At 45.9% G+C, this 18,696-nt stretch overlaps 2 protein-coding genes across 2 annotated transcripts; one reads left to right on the top strand and one right to left on the bottom strand.

Moving 5' to 3' along the window:
• The first annotated feature begins 467 nt into the window (after positions 1 to 467).
• Positions 468 to 5,678, top strand: LOC125319804 (heat shock factor protein 5-like). Its single transcript, XM_048291386.1, has 2 exons — positions 468 to 1,006; positions 4,702 to 5,678. Exons 1-2 carry the CDS (start codon positions 525 to 527, stop codon positions 4,922 to 4,924), a joined length of 705 nt encoding a protein of 234 aa, XP_048147343.1. The 5' UTR covers positions 468 to 524; the 3' UTR covers positions 4,925 to 5,678.
• Positions 5,679 to 12,098: 6,420 nt separating this feature from the next.
• On the bottom strand, positions 12,099 to 14,284 carry LOC125320279 (acrosin-like). Its single transcript, XM_048292412.1, has 4 exons — positions 14,085 to 14,284; positions 13,487 to 13,752; positions 13,052 to 13,197; positions 12,099 to 12,571 (listed from the first exon to the last, which is right to left on the bottom strand). Exons 1-4 carry the CDS (start codon positions 14,282 to 14,284, stop codon positions 12,218 to 12,220), a joined length of 966 nt encoding a protein of 321 aa, XP_048148369.1. The 3' UTR covers positions 12,099 to 12,217.
• Between the last annotated feature and the right edge of the window lie 4,412 nt (positions 14,285 to 18,696).

Genomic DNA, 18,696 nt, shown 5'->3' on the forward strand with positions numbered 1-18,696 from the left:
ATGAGAATTCTGGGAACTTAGATTAGCAGGTATAGTTTGTATAGAAAAACGACAGCTTTGGAACTTTGCTGGCATATGTTAGGAAGAGTGGTGCCCCATGCATCCAGCACTGAGATAACGCCTGTTTTCTAATACTGAACGTACGGTGTTGGAGAGTTGTACTCTTCCCGACCTTTCAGCGACGCTGAGGGCGATGGGGTCTGGGCTGGGGGTGCTGCGGGCAGCGCGGCGCGGTCCGGGCGCTGAGGGGCGCGGGGCTGACGGGCCGCGCGGGGCCGCGCTGCCGCCGGCACGAGGCGCGCGTCGTGCGTCGGGCGCGTGCCGGTGCCCGGCGGGGGCGGCGCCGCCCTCGCGCGGCGGCCGTTGTCGGCGCAGGGGCGTTGGGCGCGCGCCGCCGCGTGCCGCGACAGTTGCCGCCCGGCGCCATGGCGAGGCCGCCGCCGCTGCCCGCTGGTTTCCGCCCCTCCTCTGCCGCCCTCTGGCCCCGCTCCCGCCTTGGCATCCCCCGGCCCTGCACCTTCCCCATGAAGCTGTGGCTGCTGGTCAACAGCCCGTGCGTCCACTCGGTGCGCTGGGACGCCCGCGGCGAAGGGCTGCTGATCGACCAGGGGCTCTTCGAGCAGGAGGTGCTGGGCGTGGGGCTCGTCTCCGCCGGGGAGGAGGAGCTCTTCAAAACCAAGAACTTCGGCAGCATCGTCCGCCAGTTCAACCTGTACGGGTTCCACAAGCTGACAGCGAGTCCGGCCAGCAGCGCGGCGGGGTCCCGGCCCACGGCGGGGGGCGATACCAGCTACGCTCATGGGCCCCTGCACCACTTCTGGAACCCGGACTTTCGCTACCACCGCCCCGACCTCCTGGTAAAGATCAAAAGACTGACCAAGGCCAACAAGGAGAAGCTGGACGCTGGCTTGGAGGTGACCAGCCGCCTGCCCGACGACTTCCAGCACATTACTGGACGGGGACTTGCTGCTGCCGCCCACGTCCCTCGGCGAAGCCGTAAGGATCGGTGAGACAGGGCGGGTGATGGGGGGCCGCGGTCGGCCTGGGGGTGGCATGGACTTAGAAATCGGCACAGCCCTGGGGCAGCAGCGTCACCTGCTCTTGCTGTTGGCACGGTGTAAGAAAAAGATTGGTCTTCAGGAAGGTGGATCTGCTTCCAGTAAACACAAGGAATGCAATTACAGATTGCTACGACTGTGCTGCCTATATATAACTATGCAAATATCAATATATGTATCAGATTATTTATATACCTCTAACTATATTTTTCACAGGTCCTGTTTGTATTATCTACAATGAATTACGTGGTTCGCATGTGTTTCAGTGTGCCTATAGGCTGCCAGCAAGGACCTAAAACTAATACATATGCCAAATTGTCCTTAGATAAAAGGTGCCAACATGCATTCTTCGGTATGTTTAAAATCTTCATAACTAAAAAAAAAAGTTACCCAAAACACAAGTTCAGTTTGCTTTGAAAAGACGAGGCCAATCAAAAGAAAGCAACAGTTCTGCTTTTTGCATCTTGTATTTTCAGCTGTGGGAAACTATATACAACATAGAGAAGAATTGAATGGAGAAAGGAAGATTTTGAGATCTACTTTAGGAAGACACCAATTTTCAACATACTCAAAACAAATTCAGGAAAAAATTTCCTAGAAAAGTCAGTTATTATCTCAAAATGTTGCTCAATGCAATATGCTAAGAGCTATTATTCAACACATTCCAGTTTTCTAAAATATAAATTGTTAAGTAATACTCATTTACATGAACTGAAAATATATCCATGGATATTTTGTAAACTTCAAAACCTTGCCTTTTCCTACAAATAATATCTTGTCAGGCTCTGTCTCTCTTCTTCGTTTATTTTGTTTGAAATTAGATTCTGATCTTAATTCACATCACTCACATTACATGGCTCTTGACCATATTGCTTTGGCAACATGAGGCCTGCCTTTGATATCTGAAAGACCTTTTTCACCTTTCATCCAAAGAAAAGTTCCCCAGCCCAGGCCATCGCAGACAGTAACACAATTACCTGGTCCAGCACCCTGAGGATGGGCAGGATGCTGATCATGCAGCCCAGCAGAGACCAATGTGACACTGGTGCCTTGCACTGGCACAACAAGGGGAAACAGATGAGATAATCCAGATTTTCCTGATTTTGAAATGGGAATGAGCTCAGAGAGCCTAGAGTTTCTGTAAAGCTTGTGCAAAAAGGCTGTGTCTGATTCACATCATGAAGGAAGCTGTTTCTCTGCAATATGTACAGACTGGCTGTGGCCAGCACTGCCTCATTGCTCTCTGCTCCGACAGACACTTCCTACCCAAAATCTTCAGTCTGTGTTGTCATCTCTCTCCTCTTAAGACCATTTCATAATGGTGAGGAGCAACTGAAACTAAGTGAAGTAAGACACTAAAACCTGCAAAAAACCTTTTTTTTGAGGCTTGAGTACAGTATCCAAACAGGCACCTAATTCACAGCCATGAGGTGTCCTTCCATGAGTTTACTATTGCAAATCACTAAGTTCTGGTGCTACCTAAGGATACCATGGGTCCTCCAGCTCTCGCAGTTGCTGTGCCATACCTGGAAAGAAAAGCTGGAGCAATTTATGTAAACTTAATGTGTTCAGGGCAGATACTATTAGAGAAGAACTCTATAGCTTTTACGATTCTGGGGTTCAGATTAGATGATCATAACGCTGCTTTTTGGGCTCAGCTCCCCTGAATCAGAGCGAAAAATCACACATGGGAGGTTCTGTAAATAAAGATTCAGAAGTCTAATTGTTACAACACAGAGTTCATCAGTTGTAAGTCACTGACGTCTTTTGGGTTTTTTCCCCCTGATGTCCTCATAGTGGACATAAACGAAAAACTTCTGGCCAACACTGTCTGCATTTTACCTGGAGTGGTCATGGCAAATCCCTGCATGAGGAAGATGAATGAAATTATCATGAACCACAGTTAACGTGCCTCTGACACGGTGAGGCATTTTAACTACATTCTTAAAGACACATTCCTCTTTTGGGGGAGTCATTCAGACCTTAATTGTACTCAATGCAAACATATTTTCTAAGGAAGAGAAGGAAGGGATGGAATGGGAGGATTTCTCAATCTTTTAGAAAGCACACAGAAGAGAGATGTCTAAAGAAAAAAATGCAAAATGACAAATGCTGCATACTGTCATCCCACCAAATACGTATCATCTTACTTTGTGCTGCAAGTGGGAACAGCAACTGGCAAGTACAGTTGAAGTGTGTTTAAAAAAACCACCAGTCTACCAGAAGATTTTAAGTGTAATATTGTCAACGAACCTTGGAAACCCACTGTGCAGGGGACCACTTGGAGCCACAGCAAACATCTTTGCTGGCTGCTCAGGGTGCAGAAATATCAGGATGTGACAACAGCCACAACAGAGTGAGTACAGCCAGTGGTAGAAAAGGGGAAAAGACCACAGCCAGACTCCAGAAACACCAAAAGCCTGGAAAGGAAAGCATCTTCTGAAAATTGAGGCAAATCAGACACATACAAGAATAAATGCTTATCTGAATTGGAAATAAATTCAAAGAAACACTGGTGGCCCTACACTGTGTCTAGGACTGCTGCCACCCAGCAGAAGTTCTGTTCTGTCTCACTGCCTCCCGAGCATGTTGTGCCTCTCCTCCTGAAGCTGATGTCACTGTCAATGCTGTGACATTCCTGTCCTTCATTCGCACAAGTCCCTGTAACACAGCAGAGCGAGCAGAGTTCACTTTGACCTGTGACCCGCTGGGAATCAGGTTGCTTAGGGATGATGCAATGTCCCTGCCTCTTGTTCGGCCTAATGAGACCCCACACAGTACCTCTCACTGCATACTGCGATGTGTTTATAGTGCTGCTAAGTCACAGGCATGACATTTGTGTGGCAGACAAGTTGTGTTTGTCACTGATCTATGAAGATACTGAGAAGCAGAAGCACAACAGCTCATTCAGTGCCAAATGCAAGTTTTGCTGGCTGATTTAAATTACTTATCTTTCAGCTTCTTAAAGGAGTAATAGTGTACTGTCAAACTTGTAACTGGAGACCTAAAAGTAGGCTAATGGGTGACTGACCCAAGGATGGATGGATGGATGGATGGATGGATGGATGGACATGGATGTATAGGAGAATGAATAGAATGTTTTCTCCGTCCCTAACAGCATTATTCCAGCACACTGAAATCCTGCAAAAGCATACTGTACCATCTCAAGAGACTTCTGCTAAAATGCACAGGGAAGGAAGAAAAACTGTGAGACATTATTCTGTATTTCAAAAGAAAGAAAGGGATTGTTCTTTGGTGCTATTAACTGTTGCAGCTCCATTGATTTCTTTACAAAGAGCTGAAAATCTAGTTTTAGAAAAAGGAAAAGACTAATGAGAGATTTTAAAAAACAAATCAATATGGCCAGAAAACTGTTGCCAAGCTTTCCAAGTTTAGAGAACCCAAAAACCTAAGAACATAAAACATTCAGGTAATTTTTTTTTTTGATGCAGCAGTCACAGTGTTGCCCTGGAAATGTCATTTAATCTGTATTCTGTATTTGAATTGAGACATTTATAACCCCAAAACTAGCTAGTGTACAATATACCTTGATTCAGGTTTCCTACCTCCCAGGAGCTAGAATCAAAATGTAGGTAGCAAATGCATGTAGATAAATGACTTGACTCTGGTAATCTCTGTGCAGGACATTTCCAGTGGCCAAGCTGATGTGTGGTCATGTGTTCCCCCTGGAAAAGAGAGACGGTGTAAGTTGGATGAGCAACAAGACAGAAAGACAAGGGAGGCCAGGAGGAGCTTGTCAGGCTTGCAAAGGAAGAAGCAGGGACATACCTGCATACCACACTGTGAAGGAGCAGAAGCAAAACTCACTGCTGGATGTCTGTAACAGGCAAGGTTTCTTAGTTTAGGCAAATTGCCAGCAGGGATGAGAGCAACACGAAGAAACATCCTTAAGTGCCAGAGAAGAAGGTGGTATATATCCTACTTACTGAACAGTCTGTTGCTGGCCTGTCTGCTGCAGGTCCATTCATCACGGGCAGACTTACAGCAGAGAACGGTGTTTGAATGGTCTCAGTGACATTTTGGCTCTACTTAAGGTCAGTGGCCAAAATGCTACAAGGCTCAAAAAGGTTAATTCTCACCTTCAACCTGTAAACCATTTATAAATCATTTATTAAATACAACTCTTTAAATTGTTGGACTGCTTAGTGTTTTCACTGCTATGTGTGCATGACATTAATAAAAGTGCCATGGAATCCAGCTAGTGGAAGGAATATAACTATGTTATGTTATTACTGCTGACAAAAGAAGTATAGGCTTTTCCCAAGATTTCATTGTCCCACTTGAAAATAAACAAAGCATAACTGCACTGTCTTTTTTTTCCTGAAACGTAAAAATCACAACAGCAGTTTTGTTTCTGAAGAACACATTTGGAATTCCAAACTGGTTCATTAGCTTTAAATCAACAGTGTTTAACATTTGGATCAGTATTTCAAATAATTCTGTTGAAATAATGGCTTTTTCTTCTTTATTCATTAGTATCAGCCATTGGACTGCTTAGATCTTACTTCTGTCAGTGCTTTTTCTTCAGTTGTATGAATTTTCTGTAATTGCACCTGTGATACCTTACTGTAATTTAGTTCTGTTGTCCTTATTTGTAAATCTGTTAGTCTGTTTATTTATCAGCATTACGATCAGAAAAATAATGGATAAATATTCACTTACAACTAACAGAGTAGGAACAGAAAATGGTTTTTAACCACACTTAATGGCTCTGTAAGGGGATAAGACAGTACAGCAAGTAAAGTTTTAAGGGCAACATATGAGGCAAGCCATAACATGAGCTCCATTGGACATTCTGTCTATTTTACTGTAAACATTTGATTACGTTCAGACGCTACACTAAATGTCACTACAAATTGCAAAGTCAGCTTCTGAGACTTTGAAGGCATGTTGGAATTTATGCATTGAAAGTTTGCATCCAAGAAAAACAGTGGAATTAAACGCCATCTCACTGCTTAGCTTTAAAAAACCACAGTAAGGAAAATTGCTCATGGTCACCATTGCCAGAACTGGATAGAGATTGGAGGGGAGCCATTGCCGTACCATAGTGAAGCAGAATTTGAATGTGAAGGGACATCTTATCTGTGGGGTTTACAGACATTTCTGACAATAAGAACAGAGAGCATTGGGAATCCCCAGTCTGAAAACACACAAAAAAGAACTTTCCAGAACAAAACGTTCAATATTTTTAAAGCAACTGAAAATTAAGTCCAATAATGCAAACTACAGTGTAAATTTACTCCATTGACTGCTGAAGCTGTTAGTTGCAAAGTAACACTAGTGGAGTCCTAACCCAGAACCAAGGTCACAAAGGCTCTGAATGAACAGACAGAAAGGCAAATACATATACTGAGAGCTGTTACCTTTTAATCAAAAGACAGAAGACAGAGTAAGATATCATGGGTGCCCCAGATGGGTGGGGGCAGAGGGCTGTCCTGCAGATGCTGACAGGGCCAGGGGTGTCTAGACGCTGCAGAACCCAGGACTATGGCCCCATGGTCCACATGAACTTCAAGAAGGAGCTCTGCAAGTTCCACCTCAAGAGCTGTACCTGTGTAGGCAAGTTCAGCAGGTGGGATTTTTACAGCCACCTCCAGGACTTCTGAAGTTTTGTGGGGAACCCTTCTGCCTCCCCCTATGGCTGACCTCAGGGGACAGGAGGGACTTCACCCTTGCCTGAATCTTGGAGGGTGGGAAGTGTTTCCTCAGTGTGGGAATGCATCTTGGTTTTGTCTTGTTTATTATGATTGGTTTTTTGCATTGTCAGTATAACTCCTTCAGGAGAGAGAACAAGCCTGGATCCTCACCTGTACTACAACGCAATGCTGGCTGCTGAGGGTGGGTGCTCCCTGATCTGGGGCTATAAGGCAGGCACCAGGCTGGGCTGGAAGGGTGTGGAGGCTTGGGAAAAGGGAGACCAGTTGGCCTGAGAGAAGGCTGGAGCGATGACTTCCCTGCAGACCTGGAGACACCTTCAGGGGATGGTGGCTGGGGCAGGGAGAAGTGTTGGCCCGCTAACTGGTACCCTTGTGTGGTGGAATGGCAGCAGCATGGCCCCAGACACCCCACTCCATGGGAACCCTCTTTCTGGAGATGCTGGGTTTGGTGGGACCTCCTGGACACACCCCCATTGCCTGAGACCTCTGGTGTGGTGAGACCCTCTCTCCATGGGACAACCAGGGTAATGACATCTCTTTCAAGGGGGATGGCTGGGCCCATCAGGACCCTCAGGTCTGTGACACCTCTCTGGGATCCCCGCAACCATCTCCTCTCTTTGGGGGAGAGGGGGCTCCTGAGCTTTGCAGGAGCTTCAGGGCTGTGACAACCCCCCCTTCTGGGGGAACAGGGCTTGGCAGGACCCCTAGGGCCATGGGACCTCAGCACTCCTGCCAACCCTGTCCCCTCAATAGATGTGGTCATCCTGTCCCTGAAAGGGGTGCAGGTCCTTAGCATGAGGGTTCCCACTTCTCTCCCCGGCAAGTGCCCTCCCAGTGCCAACTGCTTCAGTCATCCTTGGTGTGCCTGTCCTCCTTGCAACTTCCTCAGCTCCCTGCTGAGTGAATGACATTCCAAGACACTTTGGGGGCAGCTTGTTCAGAGACCCATTCCCTGGGTAATGGTAGCCAGTTTTTTAGTGCTGGCATCTGCCTTCACTTTGGTTTATGTCCCCGCAAAAAAAGAGATTAAAGAGAATCTATCATTGGCTGAAATCACTCTGCAGCACCTGACTCCCTACCTGCTTCTTTCCCTGCACCTCCAAAACCCCAGTGCCCATATCCTCCTCTATCTTGATGCCACGTGGAAGGATTCCCATCATGGAAACAGGATTAGTTAAAGTAGGAAAGATTAAATTATTTGAATTGTGAGATTACAAGTACCTATTCTGCTTCCCTAATGTCATTCCCTTGTGCTAGAAATGTACTAAGATTTTTTTTATTTAACTTTTAAATTTTTATTACTATTTAAATAGGAGGAAATGTGAAATGTTGGAAGTTTTAACCACATTCATAGAATCATAAAATGGTTTGGATTGGAAGGGACCCATCTAGTCCACCCCCACTTCCACTAGACCAAATTGCTCAAAGGCTCATCCAAGCCTTGAATGCTTCCAGGGATGGGCCATCCACAGCTTCTCTGGGCATCCTGTTCCAGTGCCTCACCACCCTCACAGTAAAGAATTTCTTCCTCAAATCTAATCTAGACCTATCCTCTCTTAGTTTAAAGACATTCCCCTCTTGATAATATTACAAGATAACACATCTCTGTAATAAGCAAGGCTGCAATATCATAGCTGCTGAATTGTTAAGGCCCACCACTGGCAGATTTGCAGATGACACCAAGGTGTGGAGGGGAGTGCTGATCTGCTGGAGGGTAGGAGAGCTCTGCAGAAGGACCTGGACAGGCTGGATCCATGGGCTGAATCCAGCAGTATGAGGTTTAACAAGACCAAATGCCTGCACTTTGGCCACAACAACCCCAGGCAGTGCCACAGGCTGGGGACAGAGTGGCTGGACAGTGGCCAGGCAGAAAAGGACCTGGGGGTGCTGGTGCCAGCAGCTGAACATGAGCCAGGGTGTGCCCAGGTGGCCAAGAAGGCCAATGGCATCCTGGCCTGTACCAGCAACAGTGTGGCCAGCAGGACCAGGGCAGGGATTGTCCCCCTGTACTCAGCACTGGTGAGGCCACACCTTGAGTGCTGTGTCCATTCTGGGCCCCTCAGTTTAGGAAGGACATTGAGCTGCTGGAGCGTGTCCAGAGAAGGGCAGCAAGGCTGGTTAAGGGTCTGGAGCACCAGTCCTGTGAGGAGCAGCTGAGGGAGTTGAGGTTGTTCAGCCTGGAGAAGAGGAGGCTCAGGTGTGACCTTACCACTCTCTACAGCTCCCTGAAAGGAGGGTGTATCCAGATGGGGGTTGGGCTCTTTTTCCAGGAAACCAGTGACAGGACAAGAGGACACAGTCTCAAGCTGCATCAGGGGAGGTTCAGATTGGACATTAGGAGGTATTTCTTCACAGAAGGGGTGATTGGGCACTGCAATTGGCTGCCCAGGGACATGGGAGAGTCACTGTCCCTGGAGGTGTTTAAGGAAAGACTGGATGTGGCACTCAGTGCCGTGGTGTGGTTGACAAGGTGGTGTTTGGTCATAGGTTGGACTCAATGATCTCACAGGTCTTTTCCAACCTAGTTGATTTTGTGATTCTGTGAAGATGGGAATAGAAAACAGAGTCATCAGGGACCATACCTGCAACTGCTGTGCAAAGACATTCAAATGACTGGACAATAGAATATCCCATAGGATCCTGCTATTGGTAAGGATCCAACACTAAGGAAACAAGGTCAACATAGTTTTGGAAAAAGAAGCTAACATGAACAGCAGGATATTTCAGAAAGGAAAATGGGTGCCAGTGCACAAGTGCTAAAAATACACTCTTTCAGTACAAAGAACATTTGATCCAGGGATGTTTTTCACAATATTGTCTTGTTGTGTGCTAAGTGAGAGCTTGTCATCTCAGAAATAAGACACTTTTCCTAAAAAAGCATCTCATTCTTGGTTTTACTATGAATTTCTTATCTCCTTACCCTATGTCTTTATTCTTAACTATTTATTTTTCTGGCTCTGTACCACCATTCACATGTCAACAGAGCACATTACTCTTCAGCCCTGCCATTTGCTATGTGCCTGTACCAAAAGCACTGTAAACTTAGAGGCCTCTTTTGATACTGATTATCCAGCAAAAGTGTATAGGAATCTCAGATGGCAAATATATCATGACACAAAATAGTCTGGTTCAAACTACTTGGGTTTTGAGCATGTTTGTTATCAGTGCAAGGTACTGAAGGACAGCATGTTTTGTTTCTTTGCAGGTTTTTGTCTTTAAAACGTGGTAATTTTGCACCTAAAAGTCATCATATTTTATGTTTGAGTTCTGAATTCTCATTGTTCACTGTTGCAAGAACAGCTAATTCATGTATTGCATTTGTCCTGGTTTTGGCTGGGATTTTCTTTCCAGCAGCTGGTGCTGTGTTTTATTCTGCTGCTAGGCATATGTAACAATACCCCAGAAAGGCAGTTCAGAGACTTGTCCAAGAGCACAGGCAACTATCATATGAGAGAAAAAACAATAAATCTTACTGCACTCATGCTCTCCCTCTTTAAGCTTTCTAATGATTCAGGTTTAAATTAACAGCATTTGGTAGAGACCATGCTTGGAAGATTCCCTAAAGAAATTGGGGAAAGAATTATTTTTGAAAAAGCTATGAAAGAACAGTGCATAAAGAAAATATCATTACTAGCACAGTGCCCCGGGGTTCATATTACAACAGTGAAGCATGTAATTGTTCCTTGTGTCCAACAGAAACATATTGTTCCTTGTGTCCAACAGAAATGCCATAATATAATATAAATATATAATATAAAAAATATACCGTAGGGAACAAAGGATAATCATCAAGCTACAAGGAACAATCGTTTCAGGCAAGTGAATGATTTCTTAGTAGTTTTAGGCTATAACTTACTGTTTAGTATCATTTCAAAAAAGAAAAAGGTATGAAGTGTTGGCCATTATCTCCTGTGGCAATATTATCAAAAAGATGTGCAGGAGTGTTTATATCACAAAAACAGTTCCTTTAGGAAAGTGTAGTATGGCATGACTCTTACTGCTATGGATTTTGCATTATAGAGGCATCTCAGTGATACTGGTGTATAATGGTGGCTCATGGCTTCTCTGAATAGATTTTTTTTTCCTGCTTGAAATTTTCCGTCCTTATACTGCAATAAAAATGTAGGAGCAACAATATCAGCCTGCTTTAGGAAAAATGATTGTCATCATGTTTTTTCACAACTCATACTGCATGTATTTATGAGACTGAGAGGAAGGTGAGAGCTGCTATGAAATGCAAGCTCTTGAAAACATCTTAGTTGTAATTTTCCTAAAGGAATTTTCTTTCTCAGTGCATAGATAACAAATAGCAATGAAAATTCAGTGCTATTCAGCCCTACAGTTCTTCTATTACTCAGAGTTAATATTTTACTTAAGAACCACTAGTTATGATATCATTACCATAATAATGGCAATTTGTAAGTCATTCTGCATTTCATAACAATAACAAGGAACTCTCAACTTGGCTTATATAAAATGAGACTTCTTGAGATGAATAAACTTTACCTGGCCAGTATGACAGTTTATGTTTGGAAGTAACATCAAAGGTGAGTACTGTCTGTGGTAGCTGATAGCGCTAAACTATTCGTTAGGTATAGCTCTCCTCCCTAAAGGACAAAATTGTGTGTGTGTGCATGTGTGCATTCTGAAGAGGCAGATACACCAACACAGACACAGAGACTTACACAGTTACCATGAACAGCGAACCAGGTTGACATAGACAGAACAATGCCTTTACTAGGACCCAAGTATCCATAACCCCCACCTTCATGAACATGAACACAGTCCTTTTCTGCCGTTCTAGGTGATCTGGATTGGATGTTTTCTAGTGAAATATGGACACACCTTCACTCCCTATATTCATAAGAGCAGCATGTTCCTCAAATAACAGTATAGAAATTAATTGAAATTTATCCATGCACTGTCTGTGGCTGAATGTAAAGTTCCTTACCCAGCCCTTGGTGCAAAGCTTGGGTCTTTCTACAAACCGTATCTCCTGGGTCATGAAAGAGTCCAGTTTTTCCCCAGTGCACTGCACACGCACACAAACACACAGACTGATCCCACCAGTAGGCAGCCTAAGACACTTTGCACTTCCAGCTGCAGTTTCCATGATCTGTAAGTCCCTTGTTTCTTTGTGACCTGTGTTTCCTTCTTCTACTGCATCCTTGCCCTCCAGTTTCAGTCCTTTGGACTGACTCTTTTTTATTTTGCCTGATGTCTGCTCTCAGCCTAATTTTGCGAGTACCAGGTGTGGAAGTCCTTGCTTTGCATTGACTGAATGGGACTGAAAACACCATTAACAGTGAAATCAGGCAACTTTATTGTCACTACTAAATCAGCTTCAGGATTTGTGTGCATGTAGAGGAAAAGCATGAGCAGGATAGAGCAGGCCTTAGGCACTGAGGCTGCCTTTGGATCAGCAGGCATTGCCCCAGAAGAAAATGGTCATGGTCCACTGCAGCCTGCACTGGATCCTGTTCATCCTGCTTCTCTAGCCAGTTTTCTTCTTAGGACCTGAAGGAGTTCCTGCACCTGCGTAAAAAATTCCACCAGCTTCTGGAGTGAAAATGGGCAGGACCTAAACCTGTCCAATGGTGTTGGTATTGGCCTTGGCTTCTGAGTGGGGGTTGAGGCGGTTGTAAAATGTCTCGATGCCCTTCTATCTGGCTGCAGGTCTATCTGGATCAGGATCCAGTCATAGAAGTGCTGAGTGGAGGTGTACACTCCAGGCTGGTTTGCTCTTGCACAGCCTTTTCCCCAGCTGGTCACGCCAACGAGCCAGAAGTAGGCAGCACCATTATCTTTGCACACCAGAGGACCACCGCTATCACCCTGCCGTGGAGCAAGAGAGGAATAAGGTAATGTTGGGCAGCTTCTGTCAGCACTAGAGCTGTCTCCTTCTCTCACAGCCCCTGACAGAGCTGTATTCCTGGCAGAGAAAGTCTCTGCTCAGGTACTGGAGCCTCCAGAACTTTGGCTGGGAGCAGGTCAGGGGCTTGTGTGGTAGGGCTGTCTCTCATCTCTGCAGTGATCCTGGATGTGCAGAGGATGGGTGTTCGGGGTTGCATCTGGAGTTCTGGACTGCCAAGAGCACTGGATGTGCTTTCTGGGCATAGTGTCAGGCCCCTGGAACAATGGGGGCAATGGGCAGGGACCTGCAAATGGGGAAGGCAAGGGAAGCCCTAACAGCAGTGGGAAGCTGTGGCTGGGAGGGTGACTGGCCAGGCAAAGCAGGTGCCAGGCTGTGTTGGGGTGGTGCTGCTCAGGCTGCCCGCACTGCTGGGGACTGCGTGGCTCGTCTCACACTCCTACCTGGCAGGGGTTGATGCCACCCTCTGGGTAACCAGCACACAAGTTTTGAGTGTGGATGGCCCCTGCGTACCAGAGGCTGCTGTTACAAAGCCGGACATCAATGAGGTGGACCTTGGCCTCCTGCAGGATGTCATTTGGTCTTTGAGCTGTGAGCACAGAAAGGAATGAGCATACAGCAGTTCCTTGCCCGTTCCCTTCCCCTGTTGGGGAGTGAAGCCCTTCCCTAGGGCTTCCCTGGGGGTTCCCTAGGGGAACACCCTGTTGCCCTGCTTTCCCCCTTCTGTCTGGCTTTGGGGAGTGGTGTAGGACTATCTCTCCAGAGGGAGACCTCCCGCAGCCTGACTGTGGCTTTGGCCTCTGCTGTTGGAAAGCCCAACCCATCTCCCTGATGTGCCGAGTTTGCCCTCAGGGCATGTGTCCTTTTGGGGAACTCACCTCTTGTAGTGGTGGAACCCCAGCCAGCAATGTAACAGGTTTTCAGTTCCAACACATTCAGTGTGGCCTTGGGTACACAGCCCAGCTGTACGTAGCGGCTGCACACTACTGGCTGGTCCAATTTCAGCAGGGCAATGTCGTTCCTCTCCTCACCAGGAGTGTAGTGTTCATGAACCCGTAGCTGCTTAATCTGGCGCACTTGCACCTCAGGGCCCAGCTGAGTCAACTGGGTGGCCCCTGTCACCACGCGCCACATGTTGATGTTCCTGAGAGGCACATGGAGAAAGAAGTGAGAGGGAGCAGAGCCATGTGCTGCAGAAGCCCAGTAATTCCCTGTCTTCTGCTTTGCAAGTCAGAGAGGAAAGCAATGTGTGTGACTGCCCTAGCATGCCTTATGCTCTGAGAATGTCAACCTAGAGGCTACTAGGAAGCAGTGGCTGGCAAGAGTGTAGAGTGCTCTCCTGAATTCTCAGCTGGGGTCTGCAGTGCCCAGGCATGGGGTGCACTGCAGGGAAGCAGAATGGGAGTAGCACATGGTGCTACAAACAGGGTACCTGCTGGTGTTGTGGAGATATATCTGTTCCCTGCTCCTCCTTACCTGGCATTGGTGAAGCAGTGGGCGGCTGTGAGGACCCACTCTCTGCTGATGAGGGACCCTCCACAGATATGCCCTGTGCCTGGTTCCCAGGGATCCTGGATGCTGACAATCCCAGCCCAGGCCCCTGGCTGGACAGCTGTGCCACCCACGATGTGCAATTCGCCGTAGTCTGGAGCCATGGGGTCGTAGTCATAAACCATGGGGCCGTAGGAAGCAGACATGGGCCAGAGACCACAGATCCCTCTGTAAACAGAGAGTCATTGCTGTCCTGCTTGGTGGCTTGCTGCTGCTCAGGTTGAAGGTCAGCAAACTTCCCTCCCCACATGGCATTGTTTGCATGGACAGCAGAGCCAGGAAATCCCATGGGGCTGTCCACCCCTGTTTCTGCTTGAGCCCCATAGACAAGTTGTGCTGCAGCCTGGGTGCCGTCAAGGAACTGGAGCTCCTGCATGGGGCTCATAAAACTGTAGTGTGGCCAGAGGGGACAGGGAAAACCTCCCAAGTGTTGTCCAAACTCTCTACAAGAGCCTGAGGCCACTTACCCACAGGTGTCCCATATGCTGAGCATGGGCCTGCACATGGCCAGCAGGACAAGGAGGCACAGCAAATTCATCACTGCCAGTGGCACGTATCAGCTGCAAGGAGTGAAGGTTCATTCAGCACAGCTGCCAGCTAATGCCTGCAGTACCTTTGGCCCCAGGGCTGATGTCACAGAGCAGCTGGTTCAGTGTTTTAGGCACAGTGGTCTTAGGGGGTGGGCAATGGAGGGGCAACATAGAGTCACAGAATCATAAACTGGTTTGGGTTAGAAGGGACTTTAAAGATTATCTAGTTCCAACCCCCCTGCCTGAATACTGTCCTCTAGAGCAGGATGCTTGAAACCCCATCCCACCTGGCCTTGAACACTTCCAGGGATAGGACAGCTTCTTTAGACAGCCTGTGCCAGTGCCTTACCACCCATAAAGTTCCAAGCAGGAAGGAAGGCAGAAGCTGGGACTGGACATTCCTGATAGGCCCCACTGAATGCTCTGCTGGCAGGATGAGGATGTCCAGGCCTTGTGGCAGGTAGCAGCATCTGGGTTCCAGCACTGCCTGCTAAAAGCTCACAGGAGCACACCACATGTGGCATTACAGCCTCTTTGGGAAGTTCACTGATGCCATGCTCTCTGCATCAGTTTGCCACCAGATCCTTCCCAAAACACATTCAACAGTATGCATGTGTTTGGGTGCTGAGGATCCAGTCCAGTTGCAGCTATGGTGGGTAAGCAACAAAATGCAAGCCCAATAAACCAAGCGTTCCCAAGCAGTGTCAACCTTCCTGCACAAAGCACAGTGAAACACAGATGCAGCACAGTCCATGCTGGGAGGCTCCATGTCCTTGCTGTCTATGGCTTCTCTTGCTGTTCTGAGCCCACACTGACAAGGATGGTTGTGGCACCTGGGATGTGTAGCCAAGGACATGCAATTTGAAGCTGTAGACAGGGAAGGATGCTCCTGCTCTTAGCCCCACATGCCAATCTCCGTGGCTTTGGTAAATCCCGTACCAGCCTCATTTCATCAGTCTGGCTGCTACAGCCTTGTTCACCTGCTGGAGTGCAGGGCAGTCATGGGAGAAAAGTAGGAGCCAGCCACATACACTGCAGTTGCTCAGCAGAGTGAGGTCCCTGGAGGGGAGGAGCAGCGTCTCTCTTCTGGTGTCTTCTCACAGAAGCCACCCCTGCTGTTCTACCCTGTCGCCCTTTATAAGACTTTGCCACTTAAACCCAATGCAAGGTTGCAGAGAAGAGCCATGAGAACAACAGAGAGGTAGTAAAAAGGGCCTAATGATGAGAGACTCAGTCTGATTAACTTCTCAGGGAGAAGGTAAAAGATCAGGAACAGGGGCTTGGCACAAAAGGAGACTTCAGCATGGCAAGAAATACTTCACAGACTCTGGCTGATGTTAGGTAAGCTCAAATAGAAGGCAAGATGAGGTTTGTTGTTTTGATTTTTTACCAGTAAGTGACATTACTGTTAAGGCAGCTTGTGAAATTAAATCAAGACAAATAAATTTGAACCCTGATGAGCACTGTCCTTTCTTGAGTGAATCGTTTTTCTGCTCGTTTACTTTAAAGAAGAGAGTCAGTAACATTTTCTCAAGTGGTCTTGGGTTTCGGAGAGTAGAAGCCTACTCCTGGAGATTGTTCCAAAGAAGGTGGCTCAGACAAGTGCAACTTGATGATTTTGTTTCAAAGCCCTCCTGATGGCCCAGCTGTCACTATTCCAGAAAGTTTACCCAGGCAGTTCCATATTCAGTGTTAGGCCATTTTGATTTCAGTCTGAGATGCAAATTCTATTGAGGCACCACACAGATGCAAAGCACCCTAAACCCACCCTCTGTAATCCCTCATCAAGCTTGCTACCATAATTGAGTTCTTTGTGGAAGCACCACATGGTTCTCAAACATCTGCTTGGGAAGGTTTTTGAGTAAAAATACTTGAATGGAACATTTTGAAACATGGGGAATGTTTAAAAAAATCTCATTTAAGGATGAAATTTTTTTCTGTTGCTCCTAGAAGTGTTGAAAGTTTGCTTCTTTAAATGCTTCTGAAAGAGCCTGTATTTTGCTCTTGTAAATGATAGTCACACAATGTTCTGTGCATCTGTTTTGACAGGAGAGACAAGAAGACATGAAAGCAAATAGAAAACCAGAACAATAAATAGAGAAGATAAAAAGATTGGGGAAAAAAGTGATAACTTCAATTTACAATAAAAGACCAAAGGGAAGTAAGGAAATGATCAATTGGTTATCAAAGTATGTTAAAATCACAGATTTTGAAAAGATGATTTGGGAAGTATACTGTGATGTTTCAAAACTGACAAAAAAGGAGCTTTGTGTTAAAAAGTAGTGTTTGTGTATTCATTAATCTCCAGTAACTGTACCTAATAAAAAATGAAAATGTGTTTTATTTAATATACATTATTTTCCTTGCTTGACTGAATTGAACTGGCAAGCATAAGAGTATGCCTCATCTCATTGTGAACTCATCTTTCAATTTTAAAGTTATTTGCAGAAAGGTCTGTGCCTCAAATCAACAAGACACCTTCCTCTCTCTGTTTCCTACCCCAGACTCCATAACTGTCAGTGCCATGTGTGTGAGGGGTCAGTGATCCACAGTTTAGTCCTGAGCAGGTGCAGGCTATATTGGTTAGCCTGGAGAAAAGGAAGCAGGGGAGACCCTACTGGTCTATCCAACTCCCTGAAAGGAGGTTGTAGTGAAGTGGGGATTGGTCTCTTGACCCGGGTAACAAGTGGCAGGACCAAAGGAGCCAGCCCTCAGGTTGGTCCAGGCAAGGTTTAGGTTAGAAAAATTTCTTTACCAAAAGGCTTGTCAAGCTTTGAAACAGGCTGCCCAGGGAAGGGATTAAGCAACCATCCTTGGACATATTTACAAAGCACAAAACCATTGTGCTTAGGGAGCATGGCATAGTGGTGGACTTGTCAGTGCTAGTACAGTATAGCAAACCTATGGAAAGGGGTAAAAGATCACTTGCAGTTACTGGTGTCACTTGATACTCTCTGTTGTGCTCATTTGAGTTCTTTCTTTAAGGTTATCTTCTAAGACATCTTTAAGGCACACAGCCATCTGGATATCTTCCCTTTATGCAATTAGCATATAACTAGTAATGCAGAATTTATCACTATTAAGGAATATTGCCAGAAGGGTTGAGACTAAAACGTTGTTATTGTTTAGAATTTGCATGATGATGTAACAATGAGGACAAACATTCAAAGTTACCCTCTTTAAGTGCTTCTTGAAAAGTTAGAGGGCTTGACCATGGTTTTGTATCTGGATGACACTTCTGTGACAAGGAGATGAGCTTCCTTGCTGTTTCCCTTTTCCATCCCCCTTATGTTATCTGGAAGCAAAGGTACCTATTAAACTTTTCAATTAATTGATAAGAGGGTTGTGTGCAGGAGGAAAATTACTTCAAGCATGTATATTTTCATTTCAGATTTCATACTGGTAGTAGTTAGAATATAGATCAAATGCATATTTGCATATTGATAATATAAAAATTTTCTTTTTCCACATTCTGTTGGTATAGGTTGAGCTTTATTTTCTTTTTTAATATCAATAAAAATAACAGACCTGTAAAAGAGGTGTCCTCATCCCTGTTTTGATTTATATGAGGTCCACTCCCAATTCTGGAAAGCTCAAGATTACAAAAGTAGTTTAAGAGTGCCTCAGCCCTTCTCCCTATTTTCTGCTTGGTGTGTCTATTCTTTCAGAGGCATAGTGTGAAATGTCTCCGTATGTCCATTCTAGGGGACCATGACACCTCTATATCTCTATATATACCTCAGTGCTATATAGTGTGCCTGTGGAAAGGTAAAGTAAGATTAGGAAGGCTGCAATTTGGCCTCTTGGAAGACAGAAGAAAGGGAAAGAATTGTTTAACCACACTTCACCTACCATTTACAGGTGCCATTTACAAATATGATGCCTGGGTTGGGTTGGACCCCAGCAAAAAACCATTTTTCCCTAAACACTTTATGTGTTTCTAGACACCAAAAATACTTTTATGGGATCAACCTGTGCAGTCTCTGCAGTGCAGCTGTGGATGAGTG

This window comes from Corvus hawaiiensis, chromosome Z, assembly GCF_020740725.1.
Source record: "Corvus hawaiiensis isolate bCorHaw1 chromosome Z, bCorHaw1.pri.cur, whole genome shotgun sequence".
In the NCBI taxonomy this organism is placed as follows: Eukaryota; Metazoa; Chordata; class Aves; order Passeriformes; family Corvidae; genus Corvus; species Corvus hawaiiensis.